At 33.6% G+C, this 15111-nt stretch overlaps 2 protein-coding genes across 2 annotated transcripts; both read right to left on the reverse strand.

Moving 5' to 3' along the window:
- Positions 1-52: 52 nt before the first annotated feature.
- LOC120623688 lies at positions 53-8000 on the reverse strand. The gene is made up of 4 exons (XM_039889860.1): positions 7810-8000; positions 2629-2677; positions 1875-2196; positions 53-992 (listed from the first exon to the last, which is right to left on the reverse strand). Exons 1-4 carry the CDS (start codon positions 7887-7889, stop codon positions 862-864), a joined length of 582 nt encoding a protein of 193 aa, XP_039745794.1. The 5' UTR covers positions 7890-8000; the 3' UTR covers positions 53-861.
- A 2394-nt stretch (positions 8001-10394) lies between these two features.
- LOC120623816 (GATA zinc finger domain-containing protein 10-like) lies at positions 10395-14910 on the reverse strand. The gene is made up of 4 exons (XM_039890074.1): positions 14661-14910; positions 14325-14355; positions 12115-12496; positions 10395-10604 (listed from the first exon to the last, which is right to left on the reverse strand). Exons 1-4 carry the CDS (start codon positions 14732-14734, stop codon positions 10474-10476), a joined length of 618 nt encoding a protein of 205 aa, XP_039746008.1. The 5' UTR covers positions 14735-14910; the 3' UTR covers positions 10395-10473.
- Between the last annotated feature and the right edge of the window lie 201 nt (positions 14911-15111).

The following is a 15111-nucleotide window of genomic DNA, read 5'->3' on the forward strand; positions in this document are numbered from 1 at the left end:
CTCAAGTTTTGCTATGTTTATTTAGTCTATTTCACAAAATAAAACTGCCAAACAAGTTTTGAGAATTCTGTCAATAAGTTCAATGTGTAACCACTTGGAATTTTTTATGCAACTTTGAACTTATTGGGTTACATCTTATTTTTTTTATTTATATCTCAATTTGTTATAAAATAATATTTAACCTCGTCGCGTAATCAACTTCACTAATAGTTTCATTTTACTGATAATATTGAGATTGTTACAGTGTATTTTCATTATTTTAAATAGTAGTAGAGAAGCGGTGATAGCCTGGTGGTAAAACTAGCTTCACTTTCGGGGGGCTGCCACATTTTAAGCAATTAAAACATCACGTACTTTAAAGGTGGAGGAAAACATTGTGATTATACCTGCCTGCCTGAGAGTTCTCCATAATGTTCTCTAAGGCATGTGGAATCCCTCTCTGCACTGGACAAGCGTGGTGGACTACAGCCATAACCATTTTGCTTGTGGGGGAGACCTTCTGCTGGGCCGGTAATAGTTTGATTGATTATGATGATGACGAAGGTGATATTTTTCTTTCTAAGGTCTCATGTTAAGCACAATCGAATGCTTTGGATAAATCAAAGAAAAAGTTTGGCCCGTGATTCATCTCAGGCTTTTTTGCTGAACTTATATATAATTATATGTTATAGAACATGAGTTAGTTATTATTGGTTATACTTTGTTGAAGTTTACATATGTCACACTCAACATAATGATGGAAAAATATGAAATATAGATTCTTAAAAAAAATTATATAGTACTCTGATGAAATTGATTTAATAAAATCTTGATTAAAGTGATGCAAAATCACATTTTTTATCTATATATCTATACATGATATTAAGGATATATTAAGTTAAGAAAGAAAATGTTAAGAACCGTAAGAAATAGAGAAAACGCTTTGTTTGTTCCAGCAGCACTGCTTATTCTTCTTGGAGGCGCTTTTCTATCACACGAACTTCCAAAGCAATCTTAAAGAAACAAAAAATGTCATTTTACAATAATTGTGAACTTTAATTGGTCATCAAAATCAACAGCCTGAAACTGTCCACTGTTGTACTAAACACGATAGGAGGGCCCAAAATCCCCAAGGTGCGCAAACGGGTTGGTGATAACAGTAGATGGTAGATAATTGTAGAACAGAAGATCCCGCTGCCCGTTCTTTGTCATATTCTCTTAGTCGCCTCGTACAATACCCGCGGGAAGAGGTGGGCTGGCTACAGCTGTGTTCTGATCTACCGTTACCACACCAAGAATATATCTAATATAAGTCAATAAAGTAAATTTTAATGTAAGTTTTTTTTATAAGTATTTTTGAAACGACAAGTCTGTATATTTGTAACACCTCTAACGTCAGTTAGGAATGCTGATTAGGAATAAGCTGGTAAGAAACTCAGCAGTTGCTATTATCGTCCTCCCTGCCACAGTGGTGTGCTCTGTGGTTTTATAAGTGGAAATGCTAAATTGAAATAAGGTAGAAGTAACTATTGTAAAATTAACATTGGTTTCTTTCAATCCTTTGTTAGCCCGGGTCTGCTCGAGATAGTATGAGGAAAAATTATTTTACTTTATCATTTGCTATTATTACTTTCTTATCCTAACGTTTGAATCTTGGTTAATGCCAACCATTGAAATTTGCGCTACAGCTGCAATAGCAGAAAAAAACTTTACAGCATCATGAATGTATAGAAGATTTCCGGACAGGTAAAGAACGACTAGGCAAACGGACAAACTTTCAAAGGAGCGATGCACATAGAATTGTTCGTACAAACGTAAGTACGTAATCAACAATCGACCGGCGAATATAATTGCAATATTTTAAAACTCATCTTTAGTAATTGCATTACAGTTACCTGGATCTATTTCTTTACCATCAACAGTAACCCGATTTTGGTTACCGTCACCATAGCCAACATTGAATACATCGAATCCATTATTTCCCTTGTGTAAAATAGTTCCACCCTGCTTCCAACTATCGGAGTCGCTATGATGTTGTCTACGATCGCCGTTTCCTATTACAACTGTGTTCTGATTTCCCATTCCGTTTCCAATGTTATTAGTAGTGAAACCGGGTTGAGAATTACCGCGATGATCAGAGTTTCGATTTTCAATGATCACGACATTCTTTCTATTCACTCCATTTCCAATATTTACACCCTGGTGCCCGGTATTTGGCTGAAAATAAAATATGGTAAGCATTATGAATAATTGCACTAAAAGTTTAGTTTATTACTAATAATACTCTTGTTATTAATCTTATTATTAGAAAGGGTGGATGTACGATTTTCAGACCAACTAGGGATACTTCAAAATGTCGTTATATTTAATAGTTTTAATGTTTACTACAACTTTATGTTTTATTATCTTTATTATTTAGAGCTATGTTGAGAGTACTAGTTCCTCTAAAGATATTCTTATTTCTGATTGAATTACTTTTTGAGATACTCAGAGCACAGTTTTATTCATTGCCATGCTGAGTGACTGTGTTTCTCAGTTCAACCATGTGAATTGGTATTACTTTAAATGATTTTACAAATATATATTATTTTTTGAATGATTGAGTTCGATATTCTAACAGTCACCTCAATAATTAATATAAATACTTACCATATCGTAAGAGTTATCGTCATATGTATTCCAACGATCACGTCGGTATCTGAAAAATAAACAAATAATAAATTGTATGCATCCAAAGAAGAAAGTACTTGGTATGATGTACTTGGTTGACATCATGGTTTGACGGCTGACTGGTGCAGTGGGTAGCAACCTTGCTTTCTGAGTTAAAGGCCGTGGGCCGATTCCCACAACTGGAAAATGTTTGTGTGATGAACATGAATGTTTTTCAGTGCTGGGTGTTTATATGTTTTTTATATTTATGCATATTGTTCATAAAAATATTTATCAGTCATCTCAGTACCCATAACACAAGCTACGCTTACTTTGGGGCTAGATTGTAATGTATGTATTGTCGTAGTATATTTATTATTTACTATTACTATTATTATGGTAGGATGAACATGAATTCATTTATGAATTATGAATAATCTTTATACACGTTTTTTAAAGCGTACTAAAGTTTATCATTTAGCCTCTAGCACTGACCTTTATTATTAACAATGGAGTGGCCGTTCCTATACAAAAGACAGCTAAAATTCTGTCCTCTTTTGTCATACGAGTGTTTCAGGCACTAATATTAACATGGCTTTTAGAAATTCTTATTTAAGTTCCTGGTTGAACACCAGTGACCACTCTAAGCGCCGAAATGGCGTCATTCAGTTAAAGACAAAAACAAAGTGACAGCAGGTCCAGTGGAATTGTATTTTATTATAAACGGACTATCCAAAATATGATTTATATCAGAATGCTTATAAAGGAACATATACAATCAATGATATTTTCTTAGTTTTCTAGCACAGACTACACTCTAATTCAGCTGTATCTCCCAAGAAACTAGCACTGAAATAGCGAGTGCTTAGATTTTATTAGATATCTACTGAATGGTGTAAAGTGGCCCTATATTAAACAATAAATGAGAAATAATATACGTCAGTGTAATAAATAGTTAATATTCAATATTAAGAATATGTGCCTCACATGACAGGTATATACATTTTTAGATAGGTCAGTAAATTAAGTTTGAAAAACTGTCACGTATGCTTACTTGCACTTGTTTTTCCCTTGGTGCAACAGATTTTGAAATACTTCTTTGCATTTATTGTCTATTTCTGAATAAGGAGTGGATCTTTAATTTCGCTTCTTGATTTTTCCAAATTAATTTCATCGCAATTTGTATTCATCATATCGTTATATCAACCCATTACCCGCCCACTACAGGGCATGCGTCTTCTCCTCCTTCTCGCTGGCTCAGTGCAAATTGGTGGACTCCATACACCTTTGACAACAATATGGAGAACTTTCAGGCTTGCAGTTTTCCTCACGATGTGTTACTTTACCGTTGAAGTAAGTGATATTTTAATTGGTTAAAAGGCACATATTTTACAAATAATTATCGCGAACCATAAATTTACCTCTTTTCAATGTTCCAATTTTAAAATAATTTCTTAGAATAAACATTATATTGTTGATTTCTATATTTTTTTAAATGCGATTAGGCAACCAGTTTTTTTAAAGTAATGAATGCTGGCTTTTTAACTTTAAGCAATAGAAATTGTGAAGCGCTGATGACCTAGTATATAGATAGATAGACTAGGTCAGGACTTCGGCTACGGGGCGCCAAATTCCAATCAAAGCACGTTCCTCTAGCTTTTCGCAGTTATGTACGATCAGCGGCAAGCCCAACTTATATTAAGAAGAAAACTATTGCCTATAAACAGAGCAACACTTATATAACAGGGCATGCAAGGAACACGTTCTACAAAGTGCCACCCCGTGTCCATCATCCTGAGGCGTAGGTATTAAAACTCATGTGCCTGTAATTACAGCGGCAACCACGCCCTTCATATCGGAACACAGCAATGCTGCTTGGCGGCAGATATAAGTATGGCGGTATCACTTCCTCGGAGCTCTAACGACATCAGCTCTACTACTACTTAATCAAAGGCGCAATCAAAGTTAAATGTTGAGCAACAATATAACCTTATATTTAATACTAGCTGTTGCCCGTGACTTCGTCTGCGTTTGATTTTGTTTTTTAATGTGGCATTCAATTTAGTTGTAGTTCTAAAGAAAATTAAACTATTCAGTATCGCTAAGCCTTAAATAAGGGGTTTGCTGCTGTCCGCTGAGGAGTTCCGTGCTCTATCTCCAACCACATTCATCAGATATACACAAAGTTTGGGCAAAATTAAATACATATTATAGCCTCTATAGTACAAAAATAATTATTTAAATCGGTTATAATTTGTCGGAGTTATGGTGAAAAATCGTCAAACACATTCGTCCCCACTCCCAAAGGAACCGAGCTTAATGTTGGTATAAAAAGTATTCTATATTACTTCTAACAGTACCAAAAATATGTGTACATTAGGATCGGTTAAGTAGTTTTTGCGTGACAGCGTAACAAACGAACTTACATTGACATTTATAATATTAGTAGGGTAGTAGGGATAGGGATTATGTCCATTAGAGTATGTATATGTCTTGTATGACTGGTTTTTCCTTGATCGCTTGTTGAATAATCTATAGCCTATACCTACAATTATTAATTCCTTTAATACAAATTGATGATTCATTATGATTTGTTTATACAATAATTATTATTGTGCGTTGTTTTTAACGTCACATGAAGGTAATTATTATCAAGGGTTTTACTCTAAGTGCGAATGATTATTTTTATATATAGGTTTTTACCAAAGCTCTTTAGCAATAAACTGTTGATCCAATATGGAGCCTGCTATGGCAACGTTGTTTATTAACGAGTAAATGACACCAAAATGGTGATTATTTTTAACAGAATTGTTTTTGTTTATGGTACGTGTTGCTTGTTAAGAGAGTATTTAAAAAAAAATATTATATAATAATTTGTTATTAAAATACTGAACTGCTTTGAGTTATGTTTTATTTTAATTAACTTATTTACTCATATTTTTAAAGCTGTATTATTCAAATAAAATCACAGTACAAAATTTTACTTCTCTTGATAGATGAGATACCGTGAACTTTTACTAGTGCAACTTTTCAGTTTTAATCAAGAATCTCCAAAAGAAACCCGACGACCTCTTGGTGCCTTTGTATTGAATACAAGATAAGGTGTGGGTTTTTTCTGTTATGAGTCCAATCGTGAAGAACACAGGTCAGTGCCGTTAACGGCTTTTCCACTTTGCTTATAAATGTATGTTAGTTTGCACTTACTTCTTTCTCGCCCTAACTAAGCAACTATTCCACTTGATTTTTGGCTTGATTTAGTTGAAAGGACGGTTACATTTTATCTCAGGAAAACGAACGGTTCCCACGGGATTTCCAAAAAGCCGTGATAAACGTGGACGAATATCCAGCAGTAGGACTTTAATAATCCTATTAAAGTTCTACTGCTGGGTTCAGGTCTACTTTCTTACACAAAATAGAGTTTAAACTTTTTGGCTAGGCAAAAATTGAAGCAGCAAATAATGCAGATAACACAAAATAACATAAATAAATAAAATTAAAATGTAGGCATGCAAAGGTGGCCTTATTGCCAAGTAATGCCTGCTTTTTTTTTTATAAGATTCTAAACGCTAAACTTGACTGTCCTTTATTACTATCCAGTTTTAAATTTCGGGTACCTGTTAATTATCCCGTAAAACTATAAATCCACTCTGTCCTCAGTTGCGTAAATCTGTTCTTGGTGCCAATTCCCCTGTTCCAAGATTATGTGAGACCCTAAACCACATTAGCCCTGAAGTTGATATTTACTCTGACTCTTTGTATAAGTTCAGAGATAAGATATTTTTATCATGGACCACTTGACCCTTTTCCTTGATTTATTTTTTTAGTGTGTGAGATATTTTGTTAATATATTCTCATTCACGATACCTTTTCTTTTCATTATATGGTGTTATTATACATTTTCATATGTTGTTTTTACTTTTAAGAAAACATTACACTTAAATGGAATAGTTAAAATTTTAAAAACGGTTTTATTAGTGTAAGTAAACCTTATAAATAAATAAATAAATAAGTAATTTAAAGAGTGGAGAGATTGTGAGATATATTTCGTCTAAAATTTTAGGCACCTACTAGCCCAAAGGTGAAAAATTTTGGTTGCTCAGAGAGAACATTAAAGCCCACCAACCTGAACCGTGGTGTTTCTATGCCCTTAAACCCTCTCCTCTACGAGGAAGGAGGCCCGTGCTAAGCAGTAAGTATTATGCACGACTAAGAAGCGTCAAACTTGGACGAGATGAGCATTAGTGTACAATAAAAGTGTATTCATTAATTCAATAAATAGAGAAGATTGGTAAGGATTGGAGAGGGCGTTTACCAAAGAGCACACAGATTAGTTAGGATAAAATTACGAAACATTGTATAATAAAATAGGTATATACGTATATAACACTGGTGTAATCTGTGTAAGTGGCTTAGAAAATAAATAAAAAAGTAGCGTCATTTATTTCTAAAAAATCACGGTTTAAATAAATATATTACAACAACATTCATGATTATCACACAAACATTTTCCAGTTGTGGGAATCGAACTCACAGACTTGGACTTAGAAAGCAGGGTCATTGCCCAATGCGCCAATCGGCTATCTGATGCCTTTAACTTGAGTGGTGTAATTAAGTAAGGTTACCTGGCTGAGCACGCTACTAAGCGATAAGGCCGCCTTTTGTATACTGCGTCTGTCTTTGTTTTTTTTATTCTTCTGTACTTTTTGTGTGAAAATAAAATAAATAAGTTTATAGCCCGACTGGGGAATAAAGCTTCAACCTCGAGGTCCCTAGTTGAACACGCTAATCGTTAGAACAAGCACCGGTATCATCATCATCATTGAACCTATTCCTTGCCCATTACCAGTATACCCATTACAGGGTGCAATTCTTCTCTCAGAAGAAGAAGATTAAGGGTGTACACCACCACGAATTGCTAAGTGCGATAGGGTAGACTTTCCAAAACATTATAAAGAATTCTCAAGCATGCCGGTTTCCTCCCGATGTTTTCTTTCACCATTAAAGCAAATTATATATACTGCTTTAATACAAATAACTCCGAAAAGTTAAAAGACCTTTCTCGAACTCTGTCTTCCCGAAAGGTAGACTGAAGTTTCGACCACTAGGCTTTTACCAGTCTCCGTACCTCACCGCAGTATATGGCTATATATTTTATTCTAAAAAATATGATTAATTACATACCTTCTATATTGTGCTCCAGATAAGGACAAATTGACCATAAGCACAACCAAAACCAATATTGACGAAGAATAATGTAACATTATAAATATTTGAAATAGCTACCGTCTTCTTGAATGCTTAGTCACGGACTTGTGATACACGTAAGTTTATTTTACTTTATATATTTACGCAGTTGCGGTTCGAGGCAGGTCAAAATGATAATAAAGAGCAACTCAGTACAGTGATGATATTTGTAACAATTTATAAATCAAAAACCGTGGTATAGCGTTATTTATACGGTACGAGTATATACTACGGTTATTTAACCATAGGACTTAAGGAAAGATTCATATTCCACAAAATGTAAATTGCTTAACATTACCATTTTTATAATAACTTCTTTAAACCTACCGTTCAAAAATAAAATACAAACTGAAAGTTTGAAACGCTTGTTTCTATTCCTGGCAGCCCTTTGTATTCCTTTTTACGTATACATAGGAAAATGTAAAAAAATAGGTTTTCTACTAGCCCTCTCATTTGATACCCATATTGAAAACACACACTTTTCTTTTCGAGGCAAGTATTACTTGCAAAATTCTCGTTTCCTCGGTTATATGCTTCTGTAAGCATATAACTGAGGAAACGAAACAATTTCAAAATAATGCAAAATAATCTGCATACTGAGGAATTTATACATTGTTGATATTCTGGCACACTTTCACAGTCGCAACGATAAATAGGATTGGGATGAGGTGGTAAATTGATAACCACTTTAATTTTGTAGCACTTTATTTGAATATCAACAAATTATGTCAATTATACTTAAAAGGGAATGGGCACAATGGAAAATATTTATTTATTATTGCTGAAAAAATCACGAGATGACTTTTGGTCAAAAAAGGAAAAGCTTATGTTAGTGACTTTAAAAGTCCACGAAACAGTATAATAATTTATTGTGTGTTAAATTAAATAAAGCGAGAGGATATTTAATGGCAAAAAGAAATTTAAAATTGAAAGGTGATTTTAAAGCCTAACCGTGAGCATTAACACTTGTGAAATCATCTAATTCATCAAAATAATTATGTTGAGATAATTATCTTAGTTTAATTAAATACCCAACATAAAATGGATAATTAACCACTATCGTATGTAGTTAAACTGCGTCCTTTAAAAATTTCAACGCTTTTTAACCGACCCAGGAGGAGGTTTTTTTTATGTTTCTTAACTCAGAACTCCGTCATTTATAAACAGATTTGAAAAAATATTTTTTTTTGTTTTGTTTGAGACGGTATACTTCCCATTACGGTCCCATTTTCATCAGGTCAAGATCATTTGAAGGTATCCTAGGGAAATTAAACAACAACAAATAAACAAACATACTATGACATTACACACATCGCCACCTAGCCCCAAACTAAGTGTAGCTTGTGTTATGGATACTAAGATAGCTGATGAATATTTCTATGAATATAATACACTGAGATACTTATAAATATACAGATAAACACCCAGACACTGAAAATCATTTATGCTCATCACACAAACATTTTCCAGTTTTGGGAATCGAACCCACGGCCACGACTCAGAAAGCAGTTTCGTTGCCCACTGCACCAGTCGGCTGTCGAAATCGAAGGTACTCTTCAAATATTGGGACACCTATAGCGATTTGAGTATTTTTAAAGTAACTTGATCATTTGCTAACGAAAAGCATGGAATTTGCATTTGGATCTCAGAGTGCGTGTTAAGGTCGCGAGCTATTTCTATACAAATTTCGTCAATATTGGTTTTAAAGTTTTTTTTAAAAAAGGGCTTAAGAAACACACTTTAATACTGAAATCCTATGGAAACGGGTGCTCTTCTGGGATAAAAAGAATTCTATATCTTTCTCTAGGATGCCAGCTACCTTCAAGACCGTAAATTGTGTAACCAACAAATAACCTAAATAAACTCCTGTAGCTAAATCCAGTTACCGCTTGGTCAAGTGAATCTTTAAATGTGAAGTGTCAGTTGTACATTACGTTATTATTCTTATTTCACGCAGGTGAAACTAGTTGTTTTAGCATCCAACTTGTCCACTAAGGATTACGAGGATTCAATTCCCCGGCTCAGTAAAGCATGGATTATCTAAGCTTTAATATCTCTCCTTTGTGAGAGAGAGAACCTTAACCCTTGTATAGTACTTATATTAACAGGATAAGAATGATGTTATTTGCCACATACCGGGACAGAGTTCAAACCCCCGCCCTCACATCTACCTTTTCTGAGCTATGTGCGTTTTTAATTTAAGAAATTAAATATCTCATGCTTTAACGGTAAAGAAAAACATCTTGAGCTTTAAACGGTGAAGGAATACATCGTGATGAAACCTGCATTCCTAAGAGTTCTCCATAATGTTCTCATGGTCGTATGAAGGATCGCACCGCACATGGTCCAGCGTAGTGGACTACGACCTACCCTTCTCGTTCTGAGACGAGACCCGTGCTCCGTAGTGGGCCGGTAATAAATTTATAATGATGATCACAGGTACAATAAAAGTATTTCATTTTAATAAAAACAACTCCAAAACGATATTTTCAGTTCTATAATTAAAAAAAATATATTGTCTCAGTACGTCACATAGTACAAAAATATTAATAATAACATGCTTATTATAATTAATAGAAATAAATCATTAAGGTTTAAGTTTTATGGTAGGTTTTGGTTTTGAATTAATTGAGTTACAATTTCTTGTAATTGTTCGGATAAATTCAGCAACCTTCTCAATAATAACTCGTTTGCAGCTTGCTGCTCCAGCATCCATGCTGACGGCTGCCTCTCTGCAACAAACACAAGATTAGCTGGAATAAATGCTATGGAGTCATTTTAATGTTCATTATGAATATGACGTTAAAGATGGGGCACAAGGCAAAGAAGATATACTACGACACGTCTTTCATGTCCTGTGAGGTACCTATAAACAAAGAGAACACACATAAACAAGTTCCTATGGTAAGCAATGTCTGTTACGTTTATGCCTAGTACGTAGTTCTTGTGTATTTAGTACGTTATCATTATCTATGCCTATAAAGCCATGTTTTATATTCTGTTTGTATGAAGTTGTATACCTACTGATAACGTCTTAGACACCAGGAGTTAACTTGCGCTGTCTCTCAGCAAGATAGAATAATATCGCTAATGCAAGAGTATATTCCACCGTATTGATATGAATAAAATTTGATGCGCATCAAAGTTAATTTAAATTTTGTATAACTTGCCATTTCCATAAAATATATTGAAAAAGTCATTACTATAAATAAGCACAAAATAGAACTCTTTGGCTGAAGAAATCTAACTGTCAAAAATTGTTATTACATTTACAGAATTTTGTTTGGGTTAAAAAAAACGACGAAGTGTGAAAAGATGACTATAGATTTAAGGCACGAACATTTTCGGTACTACCAATGATTTTCAACGATTTTAAGTGTATTTTGACAGCTTAGCAGAGCCTCGCTTCGAACAGCTTTAGTGATGAAGCACCAAAGATTTATAAACTGTTGCAAAATTATACGATATCTTTCGACGCCGAATTTCGTTTTGGCTGCCCATCTTATTTTTAAAATCAGACTAACTGTGTTTAGCGCGCTTGATCCTGGAATATAAAATTTCACCCCCCAATTAACCCCCCCTTTTAGGGGTAAAATTTCTAAAAATCATGAATTCAATAATTTTATACAAAATACTAATTCTAATTGATATAACTTGAAAAACGCCCTAGGGGGTTTAAATGTCATAATAGTAGCGTAAATATTAATATTATAAATAACATGCGTCCTATGTAACGCAGGTTTATTGTCGAACATTTAAAAGTGATTGAGTTTACGAGTATAAAAGCCTTTCTGGAGCTATCAAATGCAAAAAAACTCTTTGGAGTGTAATATTAGTATGTCCCATCAATCAATCGTTCGGAGTGATAGTCGATGCCGTTAGCGGAGTTTGACGTTTGACGAGTTATCGAATCTTTGAATCGAAAGTTGGAGTAGAACCGTCGTCGTTGAACCGGTGTTGTGTTGTTAATTAAAAGAGCGAAGGTGTTTTATTTAAGCAGCATTAGCATACTATCTCACTTCTTTTACGTTTACCCTACTGCTATATGGTTTGGAAATAATTATGGATTTTAGGACAAATCATTTTTTTTAAATTGGTTCGAGTGCTAAACACAATTTGTATTATTCATTATTCTTAGATAGAGTGATTTTCAGGCGTGATTTGGCATCAAATATCCTTGTAAAAATAACTTTATTTCAACCTTATTTTTTAAGAAAGAAACTGTTTTCTCTACACAATTACCTGCATAATTTGGTATTTGTCGTTGTGCTTGTTGTTGTTTTTCTCGCCACTGTTGTTGTTCTCGTTGTTGTTCTAGTTGTTGATGTTCAAGTAGTTGTTGTTGTTCTAGTTGTTGCTGTTGTTGTTGTCGTTTTTGTTCAAGTCGTTGTTTTTCTCGTTGTTGTTCTTGTAACTGCTTTAAATAGGCATTGTACGAAGTTGGATTTGGCGACGGAAGTTCTTCACGATTTGGTCCGGGGTTTTGGCTAGAAGTGTACGTAATATCTTCGCCGAATTTGTTGGTCAGTGTACCAGTCTGTGATTGACCACGAGTAGTATAATCATTGGGTCTCCTATTCCTCCCTGCATTTCCAATATTTATATTATTTACATCATCTGGTATCTGGAAGTGAATAGGAATTTTTAGTTATGTTAAAACGTGAAATCATTACTAGCGACCAGTTACGGGTTCGCAATAGGTATAAATTTGAAAATATCTATTCTTTCGTCTTGAATATAAAAGTAAGACATATGCTGTAGCTGATTTTTTGTAGGCACTATCAAGTTCTACAACTTTTCTCTAGAACTCAATTATGTACTCCTATCTCTCATAGTTAAGGCAGCGTTCGTAAGACATGTTGCCGTTTGCTTGATTTTTTCCGACTTAGTTTCCAAATGAAAAATTAAAAGATTTTTGGAAAAACAAACATAAAATAATGTAGTTTTTATTGGTAATGAAATTTTCAAAATCGGTGCAGTAGATCGATCTATTGAAGTCGTTGGTTAATCCAGATATTAACCCCTACAACCTCACAAATATTACCTCTTTATAAAATTCATATTTAAACTAGGTATAATTGTGAAAGTTGACCTGTTTGCTTGTTTGTTACTTATGATGAGGTCGTTCTTTAAGAATTTGTAAATCAATAACCTGCAATCTGTAGATGGACATGGGTAACTACTTCTTTTATTATACCTGCGCAAATTAAACAAATGACCATTGTCAACTTTGCAAAGCTTCAAAGCAATGCCTATTTTTATAAAAGCATACATACCGCAATAATGTTCTGTAGTTAAATTACGTATACTTAATTCTCTGTAAGCATTTAATACAAACCTGGGTGGTTTTCTGATGTAGCTAGCAAGCTATAAGTATTTTTTGTAACAATAAAATTAAAATTGTAAATAAATTATAATAATAATCCTGGAGAATGAAAAGAATACTAGCCCGGGAAACTAAATGGCATCCTTGGGACTTTTGAAACAATCCAAAGTCACAGGCAAGAGTTAGTAATTCAATAATTTCCTCAAAAAAATTCTTTTTGTTTTTTATGGTATTTTCTATGATACTAAGATGGCTATAGATATATTATGCCACTGTTACTTAATGAGGGTCATTTTAACTGGAGTGCATTTTATGAAATATGGAGGCTTGTTGAATATCATAATAGGACAGTATGAGTATTAAGATTGCTAATTAAGTAAAAGATTTCATCTGCGACCGGGAAAATAAATTATTATAAAGTAAAGTCAACTAATGAGGTGAGTATTTTCCAATTTGTTGACTGATGACGATGGTCGATATAGATATTTATTTTTCAAAATCAAATAACACAAATGAATATTGCTAAAGTAATCCCAAATTTTCTATGCAAATAGCTACTTAAAATAGGTAGCTAAGTTGAAATTTATATTATTTTTCTTGCTTACGGCAGGTGAGTTTCAGCTGTTTTGCAATAATACACCTAGGCATCATGGTATGGTATATTATAGCTACTAGCTGACCCGTGCAACTTCGTCTGCACCAAATCGGTTATTACCGGAAAACACGAATAAAATGACATTTTCTAAAAATGTATCCTAGCTAGATAGATTTATCGCCCCCGAAACCACCTGTATACTAAATTTCATGAAAATCGTTGGAGCCCATTCCTAGATTCAAATTATATATATACATGAATTGCTCGTTTAAAGGTATAAGATTACGTTTATTGTTTGGTTATAGCGCCAGCATTTTTGGGTACCATGCCCATAAAGTACGGTAGACGGCTTATATTTATTGTAAATATTAATGTTAGTTTGTAATTATTATTATGTTGTTTCTAATATGTAGGCCTACTTGAAATTGTTTATTATGATTTTCTTATCTATAATACTTGGCTTCCATTTTGATTTTGCTGTCAAATTCGTAATTAGAATATTTCGATACAAAAATAGATACAGTTTCTCACCTTATTGCTGTTTAAGGGCGGCTTAAAGTTCCTGAAAGTGAAAATGTTTTTATTAATTTGTTTTAATGTCAGAAATATAGGTTATGTATTACAAATTGATAAACTTTATTAAATTAATATAAACGTTATATACATAATAAAAGTTTTAATATTTTGTATAGACAATTCCGATTAGCGCTTTGCTGCTTTCTTTTTTTATCGTAGCTGTACCGCAAATTCCTATAGGGTCAATTATATTGTTCTACTTGACTATGGTATTGCTTTAGAATATAATCTGACGTCTTCAATTAATTATATATATTAAGATAAAATAATAAATGTATTTCCAATACCAACCTTTCAAAATTTGCATCACACAAAGACAAATTGCCCACAACAATAAAACTAAGAATCAATATTGACGAATACATTGCTAAAGTTTTCCCAAGTCGATTGGCTGGACTGTTAAAGCTACCGTGTCTTCAAACGTTTAATCACGGAATAGTTGTAATGTGCCATTTTACTTTATATATTATCTTATTTGCCAGTTTCGTTACGCGAGGTCAAGATGATAATAGAATGGGTTAACTAAAATATTTTATTATTGTCATAGGGTAGATAACCTGCTTTTGAATTTATTTCTCTTTTTGGTTTCCTTATTTCGCTTTAGTTACCCCATACGGTAAGTAGCCAAAAAGTAAGCTTTTTAAGCAGTTTAGCAGTTTCGAATGTTTAGGTGTCCAAGGGAGATTCGAGGGCACCAGAACACCCAGAAGATCGCCCATAAGACGTGCCGAAAGGCAGCACT

This window comes from Pararge aegeria, chromosome 5 (genome assembly GCF_905163445.1).
Source record: "Pararge aegeria chromosome 5, ilParAegt1.1, whole genome shotgun sequence".
Taxonomy (NCBI): Eukaryota; Metazoa; Arthropoda; class Insecta; order Lepidoptera; family Nymphalidae; genus Pararge; species Pararge aegeria.

Bases quoted from the DNA above. Each gene is read 5' to 3' on its own strand.
- LOC120623688 (XM_039889860.1), bottom strand. From the start codon at position 7,889: ATGTTACATTATTCTTCGTCAATATTGGTTTTGGTTGTGCTTATGGTC. The intron at 2,678-7,809 runs GTATGTAATTAA...TTTATTTTTCAG, and splicing joins TCTGGAGCACAATATAGAAG to ATACCGACGTGATCGTTGGA. The intron at 2,197-2,628 runs GTAAGTATTTAT...TTTTATTTTCAG, and splicing joins ACGATAACTCTTACGATATG to CCAAATACCGGGCACCAGGG.
- LOC120623816 (XM_039890074.1), bottom strand. From the start codon at position 14,734: ATGTATTCGTCAATATTGATTCTTAGTTTTATTGTTGTGGGCAATTTG. The intron at 14,356-14,660 runs GTTGGTATTGGA...TTTCACTTTCAG, and splicing joins TGTGATGCAAATTTTGAAAG to GAACTTTAAGCCGCCCTTAA. The intron at 12,497-14,324 runs GTGAGAAACTGT...ATTCACTTCCAG, and splicing joins CGCCCTTAAACAGCAATAAG to ATACCAGATGATGTAAATAA.